At 42.3% G+C, this 25,961-nt stretch overlaps 1 protein-coding gene across 1 annotated transcript; it reads left to right on the top strand.

Moving 5' to 3' along the window:
- Positions 1 to 5,826: 5,826 nt before the first annotated feature.
- PPP2CA (protein phosphatase 2 catalytic subunit alpha) lies at positions 5,827 to 24,744 on the top strand. Its single transcript, XM_029583462.1, has 7 exons — positions 5,827 to 6,211; positions 17,924 to 18,133; positions 18,474 to 18,647; positions 19,275 to 19,364; positions 20,097 to 20,258; positions 20,591 to 20,709; positions 24,001 to 24,744. The coding sequence occupies exons 1-7, from the start codon at positions 6,110 to 6,112 to the stop codon at positions 24,071 to 24,073; spliced, it is 930 nt and encodes a 309-aa protein (XP_029439322.1). The 5' UTR covers positions 5,827 to 6,109; the 3' UTR covers positions 24,074 to 24,744.
- Positions 24,745 to 25,961: the final 1,217 nt, after the last annotated feature.

Genomic DNA, 25,961 nt, shown 5'->3' on the forward strand with positions numbered 1-25,961 from the left:
GAACATAAGAAATTGCCATGCTGGGTCAGACCAAGGGTCCATCAAGCCCAGCATCCTGTTTCCAACAGAGGCCAAACCAGGCCACAAGAACCTGGCAACTACCCAAACACCAAGAAGATCCCATGTTACTGATGCCAGTAGTAGAGGCCATTCTCTAAGTCAATTTGATTAATAGAAGTTAATGGACTTCTCCTCCAAGAACTTATCCAAACCTTTTTTGAACCCAGCTACACTAACTGCACTAACCACATCCTCTGGCAACAAATTCCAGAGCTTTATTGTGCATTGAGTGAAAAAGAATTTTCTCCGATTAGTCTTAAATGTGCTACTTGCTAACTTCATGGAATGCCCCCTAGTCCTTCTATTATTTGAAAGTGTAAATAACTGAGTCACATCTACTTGTTCAAGACCTCTCATGATCTTAAAGACCTCTATCATATCCCCCCTTAGCCGTCTCTTCTCCAAGCTAAACAGCCCTAACCTCTTCAGCCTATCTTCATAGGGGAGCTGATCCATCCCCTTTATCATTTTGGTTGCCCTTCTCTGTACTTTCTCCATCGCAACTATATCTTGAGATACGGTGACCAGAATTGTACACAGTATTCAAGGTGCGTTCTCACCATGGAGCGATATAGAGGCATTATGACATTTTCGTTCTATTAACCATTCCCTTCCTAATAATTCCTAACATTCTGTTTGCATTTTTGGCTGCCGCAGCACACTGAGCAGACGATTTTAAAGTATTATCCACTATGAGGCCTAGATCTTTTTCCTGGGTGGTAGCTCCTAATATGGAACCTAACTTCATGTGGGAAAATGGGTGTCACAAGACCCCAGGGGTATTTACTCTACCAGGGCAGGGGCAATCTGTAGGCTTGGGCCCTTTAAGAAGACAGTCCTGGAGCATCAGGACGTATGTTAATCTGTAGAGAAAAGCCAGTCCCCTAGAAAGGAGTGTGCATCTGAACCAAACGTTTCAGGCCTGAGCAACACAAGATAGATGTCAAGCCATGTGATGGCCCCTGCAGTTTTAATGTGACTGCCTGTGGGTACTACACTGAGGTGAAGAGGCTGCTATTGTTCTTCATATTGAGCAATAAATGTCTTCACCTTGCAATTTTGCTGTACCACCGGACACAAACTTTGTATTCAGTTATGAGGCCAAGCATTGTTTGCCAGATAAATTCTGACTCATGCCATCATCTTCGTGGGAATATGCATATACGTACCAGCTAAGAAGAAGTTATACCGGAAGCCCACCAATCCTATGTGGTAACTTCCAATCAATATTAGCTTCTGGATCCTACGCATATGCATATGTATGAAGTCCTGATGAAAGAAAAATACTTTGGACTTACAGATTCAGGATTGCATGGCTCACTGTCGTTCACCCAAACTTCCCACCTGTGAACTTTTGCATCTGAGATTTTTCATGAAGCTCAAGCATAAGTTTTGAGACTAGGCTCCCTGCTCAGCCGAGTCTTGCTCCATTGCTGATCTCATCCTTGCCTAAGTGTTGTTTTGTGGACCTTTGGGCAGAGGTAGGATTGGCTGTACTTGCAGGGAGGAGCCCTGCATGATCCCACTTGGGTCTGCCTGCAAACGGTGGGAACATGCAGGGCTCCTCCCTGCAAGTACAGCCAATCCTACCTCTGCCCAAAGGTCCACAAAACAACACTTAGGCAAGGATGAGATCAGCAATGGAGCAAGACTCGGCTGACCAGGGAGCCTAGTCTCAAAACTTATGCTTGAGCTTCATGAAAAATCTCAGATGCAAAAGTTCACAGGTGGGAAGCTGGTGGGGCCATCTATGATTACATCTGTTTGGGTTGAATATCATTTGATGATCTCCCATAAACTTTATTTGATACTCCTCTTTCCAACTCAATGTTGCTCACCTTTTATGTTTCTGTATAATTAAGGGGTTTTTACCACTGCTTTTGTGGTTCTTGAGTTATAGGATTGTTTGGCTTCTCTTTTTGTTTGCTTTTTTTCTCAGTTTGTAAACAAAAAAAAGCTATTCAGTCCTGCTTCAGGAGATTCTGTCCCAAACAGATTTTCTCCTGGGCACCATTTATTGCTCATATCTGGATATCACAGAATAGTGAGTGGAAAATTAATCGAGCTCTGCAGGGTCCTCAGTGTGGATCTTTTACACTGTGAGAGATTTTCTAAAATCATCACAAAAAGGATACGGAAAAGAAGCACAAAGACCCAAGTTTTGCAGTTCAAAAACACAGACTTTGTTGAATGGGGAAGTACCTGGAGGAAGAACTAAAAAGATGGGAGAACGAGAGAGATGTGGATCAACAGTGGACCAATCTAAAAGGAGCAATTACCAAGGCAACTAATCTATATGTTAGAAAAGTAAAGAAAAGCACAAGAAAACCTATCTGGTTCTCAAAGGAGGTGGCTGACAAAATAAAGGCTAAAAGAACAGCGTTCAAGAAATATAAAGGATCCCAAAGGGAGGAGCACAAGGAAGAATATCTGGTAGTACTGAGGGAGACGAAGAAAGTAATCAAGATGGCAAAAAGTCAAGCAGAAGAAAGGATTGCCAAAGAGGTAAAGCGAGGTGACAAAACATTTTTCAGATACATCAGTGAAAAGGTGAACCAGTAGATGTGTATTTGGATTTTTAGAAGGCATTTGACAAAGTCCCTCATGAGAGGCTTCTAAGAAAACTAAAAAGTCATGGGATAGGAGGCGATGTCCTTTCGTGGATTACAAACTGGTTAAAAGACAGGAAACAGAGTAGGATTAAATGGTCAATTTTCTCAGTGGAAAAGGGTAAACAGTGGAGTGCCTCAGGGATCTGTACTTGGACCGGTGCTTTTCAATATATTTATAAATGATCTGGAAAGGAATATGACGAGTGAGGTAATCAAATTTGCAGATGATACAAAATTATTCAGAGTTAAATCACAAGTGGATTGTAATAAATTGCAGGAGGACCTTGCAAGACTGGAAGATTGGGCATCCAAATGGCAGATGAAATTTAATATGCACAAGTGCAAGGTGATGCATATAGGGAAAGATAACCTATGCTGTAGTTACACGATGTTAGGTTCCGTATTAGGAGCTACCACCCAGGAAAAAGATCTAAGCATCATAGATAATACATTGAAATTGTCGGCTCAGTGTGCTGCGGCAGTGAAAAAAGCAAACAGAATGTCAGGAATTATTAGGAAGAGAATGGTTAATAAAACGGAAAATGTCATAAAGCCTCTATATCGCTCCATGGTGAGACCGCACCTTGAATTCTGTGTACAATTCTGGTCACCGCATCTCAAAAAAGATATAATTGCGATGGAGAAGGTACAGAGAAGGGCAACCAAAATGATAAAGGGGATGGAACAGCTCCCCTATGAGGAAAGGCTGAAGAGGTTAGGGCTGTTCAGCTTGAAGAAGAGACGGCTGAGGAGGGATATGATAGAGGTCTTTAAGATCATGAGAGATCTTGAACGAGTAGATGTGAATCGGTTATTTACACTTTCGAATAATAGAAGGTCTAGGGGGCATTGCATGAAGTTAGGAAGTAGCACATTTAAGACTAATAGGAGAAAATTCTTTTCCACTCAACACACAATAAAGCTCTGGAATTTGTTGCCAGAGGATGTGGTTAGTGCAGCTAGTGTAGCTGGGTTCAAAAAAGGTTTGGATAAGTTCTTGGAGGAGAAGTCCATTAACTGCTATTAATCAAGTTTACTTAGGGAATAGCCACTGCTATTAATTGCATCAGTAGCATGGGATCTTCTTAGTGTTTGGGTAATTTGTGGCCTGGTTTGGCCTCTGTTGGAAACAGGATGCTGGGCTTGATGGACCCTTGGTCTGACCCAGCATGGCAATTTCTTATGTTCTTAAACCATATAAAATATAACTGTGAAAACCATACACAATATAGTTCAAGCCATTTTTATCTTCCTCTTTTTTTGTTCCTTATGCCTGACATGCATTCAACTTGCATCCATCCATAATCACACCCCTTCCTATCCCCACTCTTTCTTGCGCTCTCCCGATCTCCTTTTTCTCCCCACTTCAGCATCCCATATCCCTCCCCCATCTGCACTCCCCTCCTCTCCCTTCAGTCTCCCTCCTCCCACCTCCTTCTCCTCTTGCTCTTCTCTCCCTATTCCCACTCCTCCTCCTATTGCTCTCTCTCCCTCCTGCCTACATGCCTACCCACCTCCTACAAGAAAAATGGCAACGGCTCAGCTGCCCCAATATAATACCATGTAATGTGGGGTGCCACTGAGAGTGTCATTTTTCTTGTGGGGAGTGTTATATAACATAACAGCCCTCACTCCCCACAAGATTAATGCCTGGGGCCCAGTTTAGTTCAGAAGGAAATGCATAATTCTTTGTAGTGGTCCAGTGTTGTATTTCATACAGAGTCTAGCTTCTCAAAGTTACCATTCTAGATTTTGCCTGCATATTTCTGTTTTTTAATTTGTGATCACTTATTTCATATTTGTTAAGGGTCATTTTGTATGTGTGATTAAGGTGAGGTATTCTACTAGGCTGTAGTTTCTGTGTAGGGATCTGTAGTAGTCTTGTTCACTGTGTAGTCCCATCAGGGGGTGTATTGGTGTTCTAGGGCCTAGTGTAAAATGTGCAGTGCTCCTTAATCATAGGTAAAGTTGTTGCTTTTGGAGTCTTGTGACTTAGTGCTGCAGTGGTATGGGAAGTTTGCTGCATATGTGCTAAGTGTTTTTTATTTCCATGATTTCTGAGTTATTTCACCATGTGCCTGGTAGTAATGGAAATTTGTGTTTCTGTTACTTTGATGACACCAGAATTTTTTTTGTATGGTAAGATGTAGGGGAAAATACCTTGCTCTGCTCCCACTGTTAGAGAGATGTGTGTATGCTGGGGGAGAGGGAATGATCACAGAACTGGAGGTACAATCTTAATATAGAGTTTGTCTTGCACAAACAAGAATGAACTTCTCAATCCAGGGTACAGTATGTTGGGTCTGATCTCAAACTCTGAAATTTAATATTAATGCTCTTCTTAATTCCTGCATTATGCGGCCCAGCTTCTTGCTGAAGTTTAAGGCGTTTTATACATGCAGGCAACATACTGAAGTGAGCTTGGAAGGTTTTTTATTATCAGGCGAGTGGTGCCCAAAGAACAGGAATGTTTCTATATCTTTAGGTTACATTTCATTGGCATTTCATTATCTTCTCTCTCTCCATACATAGTACAAGAGTACTGACATTTCGATTAGTAATTTTTTTTTGTTTACTCCTTTACCAGTATTTCTGGTTTCCTAGCATCAAGCAATTAATTGCTCTGGGAATGAATAATTACACACTGTGAAGAAAGCACGTAAGCTAGAATGACAGAGCTGGGGGGGGCCCCGTGCTCTCTCCAAATGCAACCCGTTTGATTTAAATAGCTTCGTCAGATACTTTAACAGGCTCCATCTTAAGAACCACCGGCCACTGCTGAAACGGGAAGAAAAAGGGTACAGGACGTCAAATGACTCACGGGGGCCATTTTCTTAAGGAAAATGGAGCCTCGTAAGGTTAGAAGTGGGCACCTCCTCGCCATGTCCTATTTCGTCTGAAACGAAAACCGCAGCGCTAGGCCAGTGAAAAGGCCTAGCACTTACGTTCTTTTGTCTGGAGGCCTTTACTTCCGGTCACCCCCCCTCTTCTCTCCAGCGGAGTCAACAACCGCCTTTTTTTTTTTTTTTTTCCTTTAACCCCCGCCCTGCAGCCACCTGCGCGCACCTCGTGACCGCCCCGCCCCGCCCCCACAGCGCGGCACCCGCCGGAAACAAGAAGCCGGGACGGGCGGCGCTCGCGAGGGGGAGGAGGAAGTGGGGAGGGGAGCGTGACGTCACCGCGGCCATTACACGGCGGCTCCGGAGGGGAGAGCGAGCGCTGCCTTTTTGGTTTTTTTTTCCGGGGGAAGCACCGCTTTCGCTGCCCTTCTTCGTCGCCGTCTTCCCTCCTTCGCGGGGAGCGGACCCTTCGCGCCTTCCCCCTACCAGCTGGGCCTTGCCTCTGCGCCGCCGCTCGCGTAGCCTCCGGTCGGCTGGGGTTTGGGGGGTGGTGGATGGTGGGGCGGGAGGGGGCGGCGTGAGGAAACGAGCGGAGCCATGGACGAGAAGGCGTTCACCAAGGAGCTGGACCAGTGGATCGAGCAGCTGAACGAGTGCAAGCAGCTGTCCGAGACGCAGGTCAAGACCCTGTGCGAGAAGGTAAGAAGCCCGCGGCGGGCGACCCCCCTCCCCCCCCCCTCCCCGCGCTTGCGCTTCCGACGGGGTCCCGGGAGGGGTAAGAGCCCGTTACCCCGCGCTCTCCGACGCGGGGCCGCTCGGCTTCCCTGGCTGCCGGGAGTCTCTCTCCCCCTCCCCCCTTCCTCCTCCATTCAATCGGCTTTTCTGCGCAGTGGCTCCGGCTCCTAAAATGGCGCCTCGCTGGCTTCAACCCCGGGAGGCGTCTGCCGCCCGCGCTTCGGAGCCGGCCCGGGAAGGCGGCTACCCCGGGTCATGCGGGGGCCCAAACGACCTGCGCGAACTTAAAACAAATAAACAAAAAAAATCAGTTTATTAAAAAAAAAAAAAAAAATCAATCGCCGGTGACTGCTCCTAGGGGGGGGCACCGGACCCTTTCCTGGAGCGGCCGAGGTGGGACGTCCAGTTTTTTTGTTTGGCCGGGTAAGAGCCCCGCTCACGGCTTCCTCTTCTCCGTGGCCGTGACTGCCCGTCTCCCTGTGCCCCTTCTCTCTAACAGGCGAAACGCTTCCTCCTCCCCGCGGCAAGCCCGTTTGCCCCTAATCCCGAGGGTTTGGCTTTTTTTTTTTTGTCTTTGCTTCACTTCGTCCAATTCTCCACTGTTTGTGTTTCGCTTGTGAGGTGAAGCGCGCAGCCAGAAATCCAAAAAATAAAAATAGCTGAGTTCGCATTTTACAAGGCGAGTATAGGCAAGGCTATGGTGGCCTTGATCAGGTACTGAAGGCTGAACTCCTTTCCCTACCGAACTGGGTCCAGGTACCAATTCATAGCAAATCCAGGTACCTTGGATAGGATCTCTAGTGTGCCCCCATGTGCTATAGTTAAACCAAACTAATTATTCCTAGCTCTTAAATTCAGATATATTTTCACCTTAAGGGTAAAAATGACCCTTGTGTGTGTTTAGAGGCTAAGCTCCCCCCTGCAGCATTCACAGGTGGTGGTTTTTTAAATAGAGCTGTATATATACATACACACATGTCATATACATACATATACACAACAGTGAACATCTCTTATTTGGACTCTTGTTTGGATATTTTATCTAAACAAATACAAATTCATCTACAGTGCATTCAGACCAAGGTTATACATGTGGAATCTTATTTTCTTCTAAAACTGCTTATTTAGAAACCTGTCATTATGTGACGTCTACAATTAGAGGGCCACTAACAGCTTAGTGAATTCACAAGTATGGAAATCTGGGTGCTAAACATTTTTATTTTTTCCAAATCTTAACGTGCATTATATCGAGTTTTCTTATTGCATAAGGTCCTAGATATAAATATTTGATACTCGTAGTCTGCATAATCTGCCCAGTTTACTCCTAGTGTATTGTCCTAGTTCCAATTTGATTTTCAGCTCAGACTTTTTTGAAACTGAGTCCTTTGTGCTTATCACAGACATTTTTCATTCTGTTGCTATATTTTAACCACCACTACATCCCCTGGGAAGGTGTTCCATGTATACATCAGCCTCTCTAAAGAAATATTTTCTCTGTTTGATTTATATTCTGCCTTTCAGGCACTTGAGGCACTAGCTTGATCTTGGAGCTGAAGTATGATCAGGTTTCCTGGCTAGCAATGTGGCCCATGTGGTAAATGAAGCAGCATTTAGCCCTTTCTCCCTGCTGGGGGAGAGAACTGAATGGAAGCTAGAATGGGGTGGGTGCAAAAAGGGAACCTTGAAGTGGATAATATGGATCCAGTGGGAGGAATGGTACTTATATAGAAAAAGCAGCACAATGTGGCGCAGTAAAGGAACATTTCTCAGCAACTGGTCCCTGGAAGCATTTTTTGCTGGTCCTGGTAGTGGCAGACATTGCAGGAGGATGCAGGCCCATGCTGCAGTCACCCAGGTGTTTTCTTCCACGAGTAGGTCTGCCTTTACTGCCCCAAATCTCAGGGCTAGAATGTCTTAGTGGTTTTACTCCAGGTCAGACAGTGCTACCCATTGCTTCTGTGAGGAGCCTGCCTACTGGTACTCTTTAGCTCTTCACTACTACTGGTACTGAGCAGCTGATCCCACTGGCCACATCGGGCTTAGCTGAGCCATGGACTGCCTGCAGTCCAGCTCTGTAAACTAAAAAATAAATAAATTCCAAACGGTTGCTTGCTGTGCAGCCATGAAGGCTTCTAGAAGCATCAGGCCCCTTAAAAGGGGTAGCATCTCTCACTGTAGCTAGGGGCTAAAAATACTTATAGCTACAGTGTCTTCTGGAATAAGACTTGAAGTTTCTCTCTCCTGTCTGGGTGCAATAAATAAGCTTTCTTTGTCATAATTCTTCTAATTGCAACATGGTGTGACTAGGTTAAGACTCTGGAGATGCTACCCCCCCCCCCCCCCCCCCAACACAGCCATAGAGAAAGGTCCCCGTGTTCAAGTGTCTCCATCCAACTCTGCTGGGTCACATCAGGTTAGGTGATGGACTAAAAAGGATGAGAAACGCTGGACTTTTGATTTGTGACCTGCATGGTTTGAATGATTTTAAATGAGACAGATTCCAAAACCTCATACAAGAGAAATCAGATGCTCTCAAGATTCTACTGCAGGTGAAAAAAAAGGTGCCAGCAAGCATGTCAGTGTCTTAACATTAGACCTCCAACTTGTAGCATTTGTCTAAAAATGTGGGGTTTTATTCTTCAATGCAAAAAATATATCACTCAGTTTTTAGATAAATGCTACAAGGTGGAGGATTGAGGGGTCTGGGTGTCTTTCTTTTTCTGTATGTGTTGGAGTCTTTGTATCATGTGACAGTTTTTCACTCTTTAATGTTTTAAATGATTTTTAGACATTTTTAAGTGCATACAACATATATTTATAATTACTAACAAGTGATAACTGCTATATTCCTGGTTAGCTTTCTCTCTTGCACTTGTAATGGCCCCTCTGGGCTCATTACCGGTAATGTCCTGGGTTAACTCATTTAGCAAAAGGACAGTGAAGGTTGAGATGGTGAGGGGTGAAACCATTCAGTAAAGTCCCTCATTTTGAGAGAGTTGGGATGACTGCCCCTCTCTGTGGGTTTTATAAGTAGCTTTCTCCTGAGAGCTCTGCGGGCTGTATAGTTGATTTTTGGGGTTATAGGGAGGTGTGTGGGGGTCTGTCCCTCCCGGGGTTGGATTTTTGAGGATGCCTCTGTAGGACTCAGGTAAACCCTGCTTGGAGTCTGAGACTGGTCAGGGATCTGCCTTGCTTATCCATTCCCTGGTGGGTAGTGACAGCATCCAGGGTTGCTTTGGGGTTTGACTGCTGGGCACTGCCTGGGTGACCCAGGTTAGGGAAGACCTGGCCCTTTGCCATTTCAGTGAAGTCAGGACTTTCTGGTGTGTTGCCACTGTTTTTGGGGAGTAGGGTTTTTTTTTTGTTCAAGTTCTGGGCGCAAGATTTTGCTATCCCTCTTCCTGCTTGGTGCCAGGAGCATCCAGAGTTGCATGTTCCAGGAGGGATCCCTTCCATCAGGGATTTGAGATGAAGAAGACAAATCAAGGGACATTTGAGAAACAGTGAGTACTATTAGAGAGACCGTTGAGGACACCCACTTGGAGTTGATTACCCCTGGGGAGAGAGAATTGGGCTTATGTACAAAGACTGTATTACCCATTTAGCAGTATTGGAGGGGTTTTTCCTGTCCCAATAAGATACCTTGTCCACCTGGGAACTTCTTTTTCCAAGTCCTGGAGGATGAATGTATCCAATGCCTTAGTAACTGAGACCCATGCACAGATTAATTCTATTTCAATCTAAGAGTCTGTGGTGCTGAAGATGTTAATTGTGCCATTACGTCACCTGATTACCCATTAGTAAAGTGTGTATTTTTGGACACTAAACCAAATGCCTCCAGTGTACCCCTCTCAGGGAAGGAAATCTAAAGGCACCCCTTTCACTCTGGGCCCACGCACATAGTACTTTGCCCCTGGGGAAAGTCAGAAAGCTAGCCCAAGAGATTCCAGCCCCATAGGGACATTAACTACTTCTGTGGCCCTATCAGTGTGCAGCCAGCACCCGGGGAGGCGGTTACATGCTTAATATTTACAGGCAGGGGTGAGCAGCCATGTAAGGTGCATGAGGGAGGGAGTGAATGGGAGAGTGACATAAAAAAAGCAATGACAACAGGATTGCAAAAGAGGGAGATGGGATGGGGGAAAGTCCTGATAGGCTTTTTTTTTACTCTAATTAGTGGTCCTGAAAATAGTCCTAGACTTTTTCAGCTACTCCGGCTTGCAGGATATCTTCAATGAATATGCATTGCAAACAGTGGAGATAGGAATGCAGAATTTCTTGTGTATTCACATCCACTAGATGTGACTCATGCGCATTCATTGTAGCTAGCCTAAATCTAGAAGGCCAGATAGAGACCCACTGCTGTAACTTGCAGGGTGATCCTCGTAAACTACTCCGGGACCATGGTTAAGTAAATCTATCATAACTTGGCCTGACTCCTAGACCTGACTTACATTTCAGGAGCCTTGTTTTTATATGCTTTGGACTTCAGATGTAGAGTCCTTATCTCTGAAACCTGCAAACTGGCCTGGTTTTCACAGTATGCACATAAAACAAATGGCACATATGATCTGAAGGGCCATTTTCAGGCCATTCCATATGGAATGGACCAAAATTGTCTTCCCTGAAAAGGCCTGAATTTTTATTTTTTGGATCATTGGCAAAAAGATTCCCTCCCCACTTACCAATAAGTTGGGGCCCAGGCATACCTGGCTGGGGCCTCCCAGAGCCCTTCAACACCCTTGTCACCGCTCAAATGAGCTGCGATCCTCCTTGGCCCCCCCACTTACCCCTTCTTTGGGGGTAGCTTCCTGCTGCCCCTCTACATCTTTTTAAAAATGGTACCAAAGTGATGTCAAAATGGTGCTGTCTTGGCCAACTAATACCATTTTAATGTACAGTGGTACAGATGTGGCTATACAGGAAAATAGCATTTAAACATTTTTTACTTATAAAAAACCAGAAAGCAAATTACCCCCTCATACCCCCAAAAAGGTTTGTAGGTTCATAATATGCACAAGTATTCATTGGGTCTCTTCTAACAAGTGCCACAAATGAGTTTACAGGCTAACAAATATATGCCAATTGAGCTTTTTTAAAACCATTTGTAGCCTTCCAGGATCAGAGTTGTGCACCCTGCTCCACATGCTTAAGGCCTATTGGTTGGTGTTTCTGAGGCATGAAGATATGTTAAGTATGAGATGTATAACTGTATCTCCTGCAAATAGATTTTACGTTTTATGTTGATTGGAATTGAAATGGCTTAGTTTAGTCTTTCAAAAACTTTATATCCCAACAATTCAGTAGCATAAAAACATGTAAGCTTAGAACAATTTGAAAATACTTCATTTCCTGCTGGGATCTGAAAATGAATATTTTAGACATTTTTATATACCGTTGTTCCATGTGTAGATCACAATGGCTTACAAAGTGCTGTTCATAATCTAACTCAACAGACAATCAGATAGGTACAGAGGGAGGTATTCATAGTTGGGCATTGATATCTTTCAAGAGCAATTTTCTAGTACCAATTAATTGATCTAGTACAGAAGGCAGCAATTATGAATAATTAAAAGAAAATGATTGTTTTCACTTCTTGCATTCTCTTGTTTTATTCTTTATGATTTGATTGTTTGTGGTTCTGTATATTCTGATGTTTGCTAAATAATATGCGTTTTTGAATAGCTATATTTTTATCTGGTAAAATGATTATCGCCTCAGGCAGAGAATTCCAGAGCATTGGACCTGCCATTAAAAACACTCCATCTCTTATTTGTGTCAGATGTGTGCAGTGTATTGTGGGAATAGACAATAGTCCTTTATTTTGAGATCTTGGTGTTGGTTGAGGATTGTATGGTTGCAGCGACACTCCTAATAAGCCGGTGTTGTTGGAGTGAATGCTAACTATCATGTTATCTTTATAGTAGATTCTGGATTGTACTGGTAACCAATATAGTGATATCAGCGAGTATGTAATGTGATCATATTTCCTTGGTCTTAAGTCTTGCTGCAGCATTTTGTAGTGGTTGTAGTGGTTTTAAATGACTTGCTGGAAGACCTAGTAGTGAATTATAGTAGTCAAAGGTTTGAGAAGATTAGTTTGCAATAATCCGGATGTCTGTCAATGTTAATGGTTTCAATCAATATGGTATATACAACTTGGTGTAACCTGTCTTAATTTACTGATGTACATTTTCATTGAGGTTCTCATCTAGCTGTATCTTTAAATCTTGTACTTGATTTGAGGGATTAATTTTAAACTTACCCACATCAAGGTCAGGTAGTTTGTTTCTATTCAATCAAATGATTTGTCTTGGGGTTTAATGTCAGTTTAGCCTGCGATAGTTCGCGTTGTATGCATTCATGTAGGCTGAAACTATCGAAGCTGTTTTCAAATGATCTGGAGAGTGGGATATAAAACTGTAAGTCAATATACAAGAAGAAACATATTCCTAGATTTGTCAGTAACTTACACAGTGGAAGCATGTAAATATTGAATAGTTGCTGAGCCTTGAGGGGGACCCATGTATCACTTTGGAAAGTGTCAGATATAGGGTTGCCCAGTTTGGCTTGGAATGGAGCCTTACATCTTATGACAAAATATCTCCATCAGTGTTGTTTTAAGTAAGAGTCAAGACAATAGAGGAGGAGGTCTTTGATGCATTGATGAGCCATTGATAATTGCAAAGGCATTTATGGCTGCTGTGAACTTGTTTAGCTAAACAGGGTTTGCTTCCAAGTGGCAGGACTGATGGTGATGGAAGAAAACATTGCCTATGTGCTTTTTACATTTTGTTCCTGAAAAGGTTGTGTGCATTTCGGTTTTGTTTACTGACATGGTAGGTGTGATAATGTTGACTAGAACCTTGAGGCATAATATAGAAAAGTCTAGTTTGTAATACAGCATTGCCTAAGGTAATACTAAGCATCTACCCAAGGCTAGAGAGAAAAACTGGAGAAATCAGGCTGCCCTCAAATTTTGCTAAAATGGATGGGAGGACGAGTTCTTTTCTATATAAGGTCATTACATAGATTATTCTTGGTTTGTTAGTCTACTTACAAAGCTGAGGGATAATGAACACTTTGATTCATCATGAGTCCATCTTTTAGTAATGAAGATATTTCCTCAGTACTACCCAATTATATGAACAGAGTGTAACTGTTCACTTGGCAACACTTTTTTTTTTTTTACATTTTAGTATAGGAGAAGCTGTATGTTGATTTAACTTAAAATGTTGCTTTTTATAATATAATTCTGTAGTAACTGACAACCAGAATTACCTTTTATGAGCAAAAGATAAGCTGTTCTGGATTTTGTTGAAAGTAAACAAAGCTTGATAGAGAATACATCCTTGCATGTAGTGTTTGTATCTGGTCTTCCTGTTACGGAAGTGCAAGGAAGGTGTGGGTATACATCTTTAAAGTTGTATGTTGATACTTAGACTTACTGCTTATGCTTGTATGTGTAGTAAATGCAGAGTTGGGAAAATATTTGGAAAAATTAGTTGTCAGCCAAAAATGTTTGACCTGCAGGAACACTTTTTATTTGCTCATTCTTTGGGCTATTTGTTGCTTTTCCTTACTGTCCTCTGTTTCCCAGACATCTTTCTTCCCTCCTTCCTGGCACTTTTACCAGCCTCCCTGTGGTCTACCACGAGTATTTGCCCTCAGAACATCTTTTGTTGGGTGTTTTATTTCTATTTCATTATTTTTGCTGTATGAAATCTCTGATCTTTTTCTTTAATTTTCTTAGCAGTACAATAGATGTTGAAATTGATATGGTAATCCAGTAAAGAAATGAAATACATTGGTTTGGGTGCAGGATTTCAAAGGGGCAAAGGATAAACACTTTAGGTCCCTAAAGGCGAGATGATGCACTTGAGGAAATGGGTGCATGGAGTAACTTGCTGGTGTGGTGGTTTCTACCCTTGACCAATAAGCCTTCATACTGTGGATGCAACTCCATTATTGCTCTCTGCTTCATTGGCAGGGGAAAAGGGGAATTCATTTCAGACAGCAGCCAACAAAGACATGAATTTTACAGTCTTGGAAAACAAGCATGGAGATGCAACACCAACATTGCTCTCTGCTGCAACGGCAAGAGGCAATGGGAAATTGGGCTCAGACAGCAACCAACAAGGATGCTAACTTTGGTTTTGGAAATTAAGTATGGGGGTGACTTGTATGGTGTGGCGGCTGCTAAAATTATGGGGGAGACCTGTATGGCACGTCTTAATGCTACTATAAGTTTGCTGGGCAGACTGGACTTGTTTGGTCCTTTTCTGCTGTCATTTCTATGTTTCTATGTAAATTTAAAGAAAGGGATAGAAGAAGCAGGGGGAATGAAGAAAAGTGGATCTATATACAGACAACCAAGGACTGAATTACATAGTCTGGGTAAGTTGATAGGCATGGGTGTAGCTTGCTTATTGCGGCGGTTACTACCCCTGACTAATTAAGCTAGATATTCACTTAGATTTATTTATTTATTTAAATTAATTTATATACCGGAGGTTCCTGTATAATATACATATCACCCCGGTTCACAAAGAACAGTAACTATCGCTACAAATAGCGGTTTACATAGAACAGAATAAAAGAAGTTTTATTCTGATGCAGTTTTATTTTTATTATTTATTTTATTTTTATTATTTATTTATTTATTTATTTTTTTTATTTATTTTTATTCTTTTTATTTATTTATTATTTATTTATTTATTATTTATTTTTATTCTGATGCAGTTTCAACAATGCTCTCTGTGTTAATGGTGGGGGTGGAAGGGAAATAGAACCAAAAGGTTACTAAGAGCCAAGACTAACAGAAGTATGAGAAAAAAAAAAGTGCAAAGCTTGCTGGGCAGACTGGATGGGCTGTTTGGTCGTCTTCTGCCATCATTTCTATAAGCTTTATTGCTTTTACTTTAACACTTTAAATTTATTCAGCTGAAATTTCTTGTTTGTAAAGTCATTTTAGCAGAGCTCTTTAAATTGGTATTTTATTTATCGAGTTTTATAGACTGTCCGGTTTCGCCATCACAACGGTTTACAAAGTATCGATGTTTAACAGAGTGTACAGAAATTCACGTGTTTGAACAGTATCGTAGTTATAAGCATAGTTCATTTATTAAACTGTACAGGTTAATTACGTGCATTGGATTGGTTTTGCATGTTTATATAAAATGAATGCTAGGGCCTGGTTCATGTCTCTGGTGATTGACGTTTGAGCTCAGCTTTGGTTGATAGGAATGTGGTAGTGGCTGCATTAACCAATGAATCCCAGTCATTGCAAAACAGAATTCATTTATGCTAGGTTCTGCAGGTGGGTACAAAATGTATCTATTGTGGATATCATGAAAACTGGCTATGGGGTTCTCAGCACCGGCCCGCAAAAGCCCCACATTATAAAATGCTAAGTCTTTTTCTCATGCTAGGAATAGGACCTCATTTGTCTTGTGGTCGGATACTGATAAAAAAAAAACTGGGATTCATTAGAAAACTCGATACATCTGTTAGTAGCTGATTTGCATTTGTCTAAATTGCAAAATTGGCAAAGGAACATGGACATTTTCTTGGTTATGGAAGCAGAATAGTGGGAAGTGGTTTTTAGTTGGCCTGTGTTTCAGAAAGTGAAATATGTCCATTCTTAATGGTTCAGTTGAAACTGCAGAAATATTTTGTTTGGTCTTAGCCCTGGATGACTGCCTGCTGTGTCCATATACCACATTGGCCTGGATATAAGATTACTTTTTTGACATTTTGCATGTCCAGATGCATATTTTGTCTCCTAATTGTGGCCAAAGATGTATGCGTGGTTTTGCTCTTTGTGGCCTGGCCAGCAGGACAGCAAAGTGATAGCCCTGTTTCTGTAGTCTGCTTCTGTGCAGCTTGTACTGTAGGGGGGTGGGTATTGGTGGCAGGAGGTTCAGACTAGAGAAGCACAGGCCAATTGGCTGTGCCTGATTTGGTGAGAGGGGAACCTGGGGACTCGAATCGGTTTGCAGGGAGCCTTCTACCATATTGACTCAAATATAAGGGGGGAATCTTATATTTGAAGCTGCCTTATTTGTACCCATAGTACAAATGGGTACAAATATTTGGTCTCTTTGATCAAAAATGTGCTACTTGATCTAGGTTTATAAATTTGAGTTCTAGTAGTTTCAGGTGTGAAGATGAAGTATGTTCTCACAAATATGAGCTAGGGGTTGTTACTTGTATGTAGTAGATGCTTATTGGATGTGTGGTTTTAAAGACAAATGATTCTTCCCCCTTCAGGTGTCATTAGTTTTACTTAATTTAATTAGTTGTATGTGCCTGTTGTACACTTCATATTCCAGGAAACCATTTTCACAAAATGTCACTTATTTTGACTAGTTCTGTATTTTAAATTGGGTGAAATACTGTATTCAGATGCACTGAACCTGTCAGTATATGAAGACCCCCTTTTGACTCATGATTTCCACATACTCTGCACATATATCATACTTTACGTTAGAAACCTAACAATGCAAGCTAGTTTTATCTTGACTTGCAGAACTAAACTTAAAGCCAGAGATTCAAAAATTCCTCCAGGACTTGCCTTGTGGCCACTCCCCACCATGTTTTAGGGGAGGGTGGTAAGAGTATGACCTCACTTCTTCTGTGTGCACCCCCAGTCCTGTGACCTCCTCCAGTCCGTTGCTGCTCTCCTGGCTGTTGCATTTCAGCTCATTATCAGGACAGGAGGGGATGCATAACTCCCCCCATCCTTTGAAGATACCCAAACAGGAGCCTGAGAAGTAGAAGTATTTTCCCTCTACTGTGCTGTTTTTGTGCAGTAGGGAGGAGGGGAAGGGTCTGCTCCAATACCCTACTTCTGGTGGTGCCTGCCGTCAGCCAGCTTAGCATCAAGTGCATTTTTGAAAACTTGCTTAAAGCAACAAGCAGTAATGCCCAATATGCCTTTTTATTTGAATATAAGGGCATGGAATTTCAGGTCCAGCAGCTAAAAACAGTTTAGGTGCCAGACTTGTTCACCCTGAGATTAGTGACAGGGCGGGGGAAGGACATTCAGTAAGTTCTGGTACATTTAGTGTCAGTTTGCCACGTGGGTACTGTTGTGCAGCCAGGTGCCACCAACAAAGCAAGGTGAGAGAAATCAGACACTCACTATGGTGGCATCTACTTTTGGAAGGGTGTGGCATGATTTCTGGCACCATCTTTAGTCCCTACTAATTTCAGGAAAACAAGTTCCCATGTATGATAGAGGTATAGAAGCAGGAGTGGCATGGAATGGGTAAATGCAAAAAGGTGGTTTATTCTTTCAAAAATAGACCAGGGCAGTGCTTCTCAACCTCTTTGTATGCCAGAGCAAATAACGTCATGAATTAGCTGCACTGCCAAGGGGGTGGGTGGGGAGGAGTGAGTGGGCCCCTGGTCTTGTATACGAGGCAGGCCTTTCAAGTGGAAAAGATGCTGTCTCATGCCAACTCCACATTCAGTTGCAGCTGCTTCACTCGGAGATGGACAGTTCTTATTGTAGATTTGGTTCTACATTTCTTTATGAAATACCTACAAATGCTTCTGTGACTCCAGTAGAGAGGGGAAGAGCTGAGCCACGCGAGGCTGATCTGTACACATGCTAAAGTGACCAAACTAGTGAGCAGAAGAGGAAACTTTAAAAACTCTTTCTTTTTGCAGGCTAAAGAAATTTTGACTAAAGAGTCCAATGTGCAAGAAGTGCGCTGTCCTGTCACAGTCTGTGGAGATGTCCACGGACAGTTCCATGACCTTATGGAACTGTTCAGAATTGGAGGCAAATCACCAGACACAAATTATTTGTTCATGGGAGACTACGTTGACAGAGGATATTACTCGGTTGAAACAGTCACATTGCTTGTAGCTCTTAAGGTAAAGTTGCTCGGTTTTCTGTTTGAGCCTTTCAAGGTTACTGATTTTGAAAGTGAACTGTTAAATTTTAGCTGTGTAGAGAGCATTTTGCTAGGTTTAAATATGAAAATATACAGCTTAAATATGTACTTCTGAAGACTGAAAATTAAGTTGCTACTTAGTCACACTGGGCATCTTGATTCCTGTTTTCTTAAGATTAGTTATAAAGTCTGGGTTATACTAGCCCAACATTAGGGAAGCTTTAAGATATTGTGCAAGTGTTTAATTTTAAACTGCTCTCTAAGACTTGTTTTGGGAGTCCAAAAAAGCTTTAGCTTAAGTGGTGTTCTTTGTATTGCAGGTTCGTTACCGTGAACGTATCACGATCCTTCGAGGCAACCACGAAAGCAGACAGATCACACAAGTCTATGGCTTTTATGATGAGTGTCTAAGAAAATATGGAAATGCAAATGTTTGGAAATATTTTACAGATCTTTTTGATTACCTTCCTCTTACTGCCTTGGTGGATGGGCAGGTATGTTGCTCATTGTACAATGGTTTGTTTACCTGCAGTTGAATTTGTCATAGTATTCTCCAGTTAGTGAGTTGATGGTGATCAAGCTTTTTCAAAAATTATATGAAAACCAAGAATTAAAAGCAGTCATATGGAAAAATCTAAATCAGAGGCCAGTTAGATTTTGCCTGATCTTTCATACCCCACTACAGTTATGTAGCCTGTCTGGTTAAGTTCTTTAATGCTGGTTTTTCACACCTTGCTTAAAATCCTTTCATTGGCTTGTGTGCAGCACAAGCCATATTCCCTGGCCAGGGTGTCTTATCTTTATCTGTTTTCCTATGGTACATACATTCACTGGTATATTAGTACAAGCTATTTTAATCAGACTTGTGAATTTTAGATGCACATGTATCTAGACCCTCTGGGTAAAGAGCTTTTAGATTAAATGTTTGCTACTTTTTTACTGTGCCAGAATTGAACTGATTATAAATTCAAGCTAGTGCATGAAATATACGAAGACCAACACAACCATAAGCTGTGCACTGTTCATTTTTTTTTGTCAAACCCTCAATTTGCTTTTGTTCTCAACTTCTCCTTAGATATTTTGTAATTAAAGAGTGCTTTAATTCAGATTATTCTTTCTAGATTTTTTGTCTACATGGAGGCTTGTCACCTTCTATTGATACACTGGATCACATCAGAGCACTTGATCGTCTACAAGAAGTTCCACATGAGGTATTGCTATTCACGTTTTTTTTTAAGGCAGATTCAGACAGCACATGAGGGAATTTCACAGTAAAGTGGTATGTCTCAGGTTATGGGAATCCACAACATAATTTGGTTTAAAATTTCTCACAGATATTCAATATTCCTGTGAGTGATCCCATACAACTTGCCTTGTTTGTGGCTTATGGAGATGCCCCATAGCCTCTTAACTATAAGTTCTTGCTCCAAAAAAGAGGCTTTGTGGCGTGCGTTTTTATCAAGGTTGAAGAGAAGAGGCAAATATGTTTTTTTCTTCTATTAGAGTAAACCAATCATTCAGAAAACATAGAACACAATTAGGCAAAACAAAAGGAGGCAGGAATATGGATTAAAAAGGCAAGAGCTGAAATTGAAGCAATTAGGTGGAGAATTCAGAGAAGAGGAAGACTCAAAGAATTAGATGAGGGTTATTAAAAAATTATAAGAAAGGTCTCGACTTTGTTTGTGTTCATGGTAGGAGAGGATATTGCATTTGTAATGAGTTAACACATTGTAAATACTTAAATATTCATGCACAGCTTCCATTGCAAATGCATGAAATGCGTGTTCATTGTGGGTATCCTAAAAACCCAACCACCTTGCAGCATGTTGCTGGCATACTGAATTTGGATGTGTTCGTCAAGCTTGACTCAGGTTTTCAGTTTTGTGCTGTTGTGTTGACTTGCTATTGAAACCGTTTCCTAATACACACATGTTCTTTAGGGGCCAATGTGTGATTTACTGTGGTCCGATCCAGATGACCGCGGTGGTTGGGGCATTTCTCCTCGAGGTGCAGGTTACACCTTTGGACAAGATATTTCTGAAACTTTCAACCACGCTAATGGCCTTACCTTGGTTTCAAGAGCTCACCAGCTGGTAATGGAGGTAAGACGTGTTCCTGCTTTATTCTGTTTACATTGTACTCAGACTGTTTTCATTAGACTGTTCTGTGCATATGCAGGAGGAAGGAAAAATATAAAGTGAAATAGTGTAAATGTGGGAGCATAAATTAAGGGTTCACGTTTTTACCCTTGTACCCCTCCATGAAGTATGGAGTGGGCAGAATATAAATTAATATTAAACTTTTGTGTTCTGGGATATATATATCAGAAGTTAATTACATGAGCTGCTCAGTGCTTTTGGATCTTATTTTCTTATTGTAATGCTAAAAATAAGTATTACCACTGCAGTCTTCTAAACTTGCTTCATTTCCTTAGGGATACAATTGGTGCCATGACCGGAACGTTGTAACTATCTTTAGTGCTCCAAACTATTGCTACCGTTGTGGCAACCAGGCTGCAATCATGGAACTTGATGACACTCTAAAATACTCCTTGTAAGTAATGAACTTTTTTTGCCTACAATAAACATTGTAGTTTGCTTTATATATGTTGATTGTGACGGAGTATGTTGTATATAACTGAAGTTAACTTTAAAAACCATTCCCAAGTTGGTTAAATGTGTGAAGATGAATTGTGAATCCTAAAAGCCCTAACAATATCAGTTTGTAAGCTGTATCTAAGCCAGCATAAAGGGCCCTTGCTTTTTTAGCTAGAATTGAAGCTAGCTGTATAGTGTGAAGATATGTTGATATTTGGTGATATCTTAAATATACATCATAGAACCTACAAAAATATCTAAGCATTGCAAATTGAGAACTGCATCTCCACTTTTCCTTCCCTTTTTATAAAGTCATCTTAAGCAATCTGATACAAGTTAAGTGAAACTATTTGTCGCAAATATTGCATTTGTTGACACTTCATGAAAAAAATCAGTGTTGGAGATTTATTGCTGGCTCAGTTTTTTTGGCAGTCACAGTGTAGGAATATGTTTAATGCCCTCAGATAACGGCTAAGCATGGACAAATTCAGACTGAAAAATTTCATTTAATATGATGGTTAATTTGACCTATTTAGCTGAAATGTGGGTTGAAATAAACCAGAACTCCCTTGTGATACTGTTGATACTCTTCAGTGAAATACATGTTAGTGTCATATTTGGGCAAACTGATGGTTCATCAAACAAAGCACTGTCTGGTTTGCTTTGAAGAAATACCCTACAGATCCCATGTGGCATGCTTTAATTCTTGGCAGTAAAAGGTTTTCCAAATTACTTTTGCTTTTCAGTCGTTGGCCCCAGCCATCCTAATCTTTCATGTCCTCGGATAGGAGACTGTCCAACCTGTGGCCCAACAGTCGATGGCTGCAACAGTCCATGTTACTCCCTTGGCGTGTTTACACATGTGCAGTCCTCAGTGGATCTTGAGGTTGCCGTGGTGCCAGGCCACCCAGGACCTCCAGGCTCGCATCTGCATCACTGTCTCTCCGGAACTTTGTCCCAGTGGTAGATACTCCCTGCTCCAAATTCGAGAGAACCTTCCAAAAGTCCTTACCACGGATGCGTCCACCCTGGGGTTGGGTGCTCAAGTAAACAGGATGCACAACCAGGGTCTGTGGTCTGCCCAAGAAGCACAAAGACAAATCAACTTCCTGGACCTCAGGGCGATCAGGTACGCTCAATGGGCCCTCAGATCGGCTGTCCAACAAAGTTGTCCTGATCCAGACAACCAACTGTCGTCAAGCAGAGGAGGCACAGGGTCTGATCTCCTGTGTCAGGAAGCTGACCAGATCTGGTCCTGGGCTCTCACTCAGGATGGTGCTCCGGGATAGCAGACTAAGTTGAGCCTTCAGGCCCCATGAATGGTCGCTGGACCAGGGGTGGCAAATCCTGCTCTTCTGCCTCTGGGGGAACCCAGACATGGACTTGTTCACATCTCCCTGCAACAGTAAGGTGACTCAGTTCTGCTCCCTGTACGGGTTAGACAGCGAATCGGCCTCTGATGCCTTTGCCCGTCATTGGGGCAAGGGTATTCTGTGCGCGTATCCTCCACTTCCTCTAACACTCTCCTGAAGCTTTGAGAGGACCAAGGGACTATGATCCTCATAGCCCCTCATTGGCCGAAACAGGTCTGGTTTCCACTCCTCTGGGAATTGTCCCTCCGGAAACTGATAAGTCTGGGGACTTCCCCAGATCTCATCACACAGGATCAGGGCAGGCTGCAGCATCCCAATATTGGACCCTGCCACTCACAGCCTGGATATTGAGGCTGATTCTGCAGCTGCTGGATCTTTCCAAAGATGTCTTGGGTCCTCATAGCTTCTCGGAAGCCTTCCACTTGAAAGTCCTATGGACTGAAGTAGAGGAGGTTTTCCATGTGGTATGAGCAGAAGGCACCGATCCTTTCTTCTGCCCCACAAAAATTGCTTGACTACCTTCTGCACCTATTGGAGACTGGCCTAAAAACCAACTCTGAGTTCATCTAAGTGCAATTGGAGCATACCACCAAGGTATAGATGGTATGTCCATCTCGGTACAGCCTATAGTTTTTATTTATTCTATTTGTTTACAGGCTGTAAACCACCTAGATTTCTATTTTTTTATTTGTATAAGTGGTATACAAGTTTTTAAGTAAAATAAAATAGTTGTACGCTTCATGTAGGGCTTGCTTCAGTTGAAGCCTCCCACTGATTCTTGGGACCTCATCATGGTACTAACTCAGGTGATGAAAGCTCCTTTTGAGCTGCTGCACACCTGTGACCTGAAGTACATGACCTGGAAGGTACTTTGGCAGTCACTTCCTTGCACAGGGTCCATGACTTATCCACCTTATACTAAGTTTTATCATAATAGGGTGTAGGCGCAAGACCCACCCTGTTCCTGCCTAAGGTGGTGACTGGTTTCCTTCTTAACCAGTCAGTCGTCCTGCCTACATTCTTTCCCAGGCCCCATTTGCTCCAAGGCAAACGAGCACCGCACACTTGGATTGTAAGAGCCTTGGCCTTCTATATGGAGAAGTCAAGCCCATTGACCAACTTTCTATTTCTTTCCCCAAATAGATTGGGAATTGCTGTTGCCAAACACACTCCAATTGGCTAGCAGATTGCATCTCCTGTTATGCCCAGGCGGGACTGCATCTTGGGGGTCATAAGGCTCATTCTATGAGAATCATGGCAACGTTGGTGGCCCACTAGTTCCTGTGGAGGAGATCTGCAAGGCTGTGATGTGACAGTAGGTTCGGCTAGTCTGTTCTCTGGAATCTGAGGTGTAGAACCCAACTCTCCCTGCCTAGGGCCCATTGTTTGGGTTCAGGCTGTCTCCCCCTCTTACCAACAGCACTGTTGTGCTTATTGGTTCCATGTTTGTGTTGGAGCAGTCTGTAGCTAGGGAATCACCCATATGTAAGGACTACCATCCTGCTTGTCCTAGGAGGATTGCTTACCCTTAAGTGTTCTCCTAGGACAGCAGAGTGTTAGTCCTCACAAAATCCACCCACCTCCCCGCAGAGTTGGGTTTCTCCTATTTTATTTTTACCGTAATTCTATTACGAGATGACAAGGGACCCTGTGTAGATGTGTGGTATAGGGCAAGCTGGGCATGCTCAGTGTACCCCAGTCAGTTCTAGAAACTGACAAGTTTTCTGTGCCGGCTCCCTCTATCACCCGTGTGAGAGGACTAACATCCTATCCTAGAAAACCTTACAGGTAAGCAACTCTGCTTTATTATGGTGGCTACAGATTTGACATTGTTTCAGCTATAATGAAATAAATTTTTAACATTTTCTTTCCAGTTTGCAGTTTGATCCAGCACCACGCAGAGGTGAACCCCATGTTACCCGTCGCACCCCAGACTACTTCCTGTAAAGAAATTTTACCTTTGTACAGTATTACCGTGAACCATATGTTGACCTAAAGGAAACGAGAAGTGCAGCAGTAACTCCAAAATGTCAGAAAATAAGTTAACATTCAGAAACTTACTGTTTTCACACGGACCAAAAGATGTGCCATATAAAAGTACAAAACTCTTGTCTTCAACTGTGACTACTTTAGAAAGACCAGTACCTTGCATGCTGAAGTATGACATTGTTGATCAAGAAACAGTTTCTGGCATAGCACTGTCTGTAGTTACTACTTGCTTTCTCCGAGACTGCAGAAATTAAGATGTAAACATTTAACACCTCGTGAATACGATTTAACTTTCCATTTAGATATAGCTTTACTCAGCATGACTGTAGATAATGATAGCTATCAATCATTGGAACTTAAAAGAACATTTTAAAAATAAGTACCAAGACCTCTTATGTCTATGACTTTGAAATTTGTTTTGTTTGTTTTTTCAGGGAATAATTTAATTGTATTGATTTCTATCTGCACTCTTTTTTTTCTCTCCCCCTCCTAAATTGTTCTGTTAATGTCTAAACTTAGCAAATTGTTTTGAACAGAACTCTTTTTCTGTAAGACCGTGTGGCTGCAGAAAAGTTCTACAGTATTTTTCATAATAAACTTGTGAACTAAGCCCTTGAAAAATGTCAAAATTGTTCTATTTGTATTATGTGCATTTAAATTTACTAGTATATAATTTTGGTGATTGAAAAAGGCTTTCATAGTAATGTGAAGGTAGAGAGCCTTCTGTTTAGAGCACTAGGGCAGATAAGAACATAAGAAAATGCCATACTGGGTCAGACCAAGGGTCCATCAAGCCCAGCATCCTGTTTCCAACAGTGGCCAATCCAGGCCATAAGAACCTGGCAAGTACCCAAAAAATAAGCTGCATGTATGCAAATCTTCACCCTCTATCTCTGAAGTAACTATGAAAAGTGTAACCACCAGATTGATTTTACATTTAAAATATTAAAATGAGCTAGGTGTCAGTATATAAGAACTGACTGAATAATTGGGGCAAGAGGCTTACCTTCATATTCCCATCCAATTTGAACACCAACACTTTCTACGCTTTGTGGTGTTAAGGCCACCATTATAAGTTTCGGGTGCTTCCTTTTGGTCTAGCCACTGCTCCTACAACATTTTCCAAGATTGTTGTGGCTTTGAGAAAAAGGAATCCTGGTGCATCTGTACTTGGACGACTGGCTGATTTGAGCCAAGTCTCAGGAAGAGCTACCTATTGCAGGGGCTCGGTTAGTTGGCGTACCTGACCAAAAGCAATCTTCAACCATCCAAGTCTGAGTATCTGAAAGTCCGGTTCAACATGGGACAGGACAGATTACCTACTGGAAGTTTGGATCCAAAGATGTCTGAAGTGTCAGTTGATAAACACCATATACATGATGGTGTGGTCCTACCTACAGATACTCTGCTTGATGGCAGCTACCCTGGAAGCGGTGCTGTGGGCAAGGGCATGCATGTGTCCTCTTCAGTGACTTATCTCATTGGAACCCACAGTCTCAGAATTATGCGGTTAGGCTCCACTTGCCAATGGAAATCTTCACCTCCTGTGGTGGTTGCAGGAGGATCATCAGAGGGAGTTCCCTTGTCCTCTCCACCCTGGTTGGTACTCATGACAGAGTCTATGATTTGGGGGAGGGGGGGGTTCACTGTCTGGAGTAAATGGCCGAGGGGTGCTGGAATATCAATCCCACTACAACATCAAATTGCCTGGAAGTCTGGACGGTACAGCTGGCATGTTTGCAGTTCAGCCACAGGCTGTAGAATTGAGCGGTTCATGTGATATCGAACATGATGGTGGCCTATATCAATTGCCAGGGAGGAACAAAGAGCAAGTGTTGCAGGAAAT

The sequence above is a fragment of the Rhinatrema bivittatum genome, chromosome 18 (assembly GCF_901001135.1).
Source record: "Rhinatrema bivittatum chromosome 18, aRhiBiv1.1, whole genome shotgun sequence".
In the NCBI taxonomy this organism is placed as follows: domain Eukaryota; kingdom Metazoa; phylum Chordata; class Amphibia; order Gymnophiona; family Rhinatrematidae; genus Rhinatrema; species Rhinatrema bivittatum.

Coding starts and splice junctions, on each gene's coding strand:
- PPP2CA (XM_029583462.1), top strand. CDS start 6,110: ATGGACGAGAAGGCGTTCACCAAGGAGCTGGACCAGTGGATCGAGCAG. Junction 6,212..17,923: donor TCAAGACCCTGTGCGAGAAG/GTAAGAAGCCCG, acceptor TTCTTTTTGCAG/GCTAAAGAAATTTTGACTAA. Junction 18,134..18,473: donor CATTGCTTGTAGCTCTTAAG/GTAAAGTTGCTC, acceptor TTTGTATTGCAG/GTTCGTTACCGTGAACGTAT.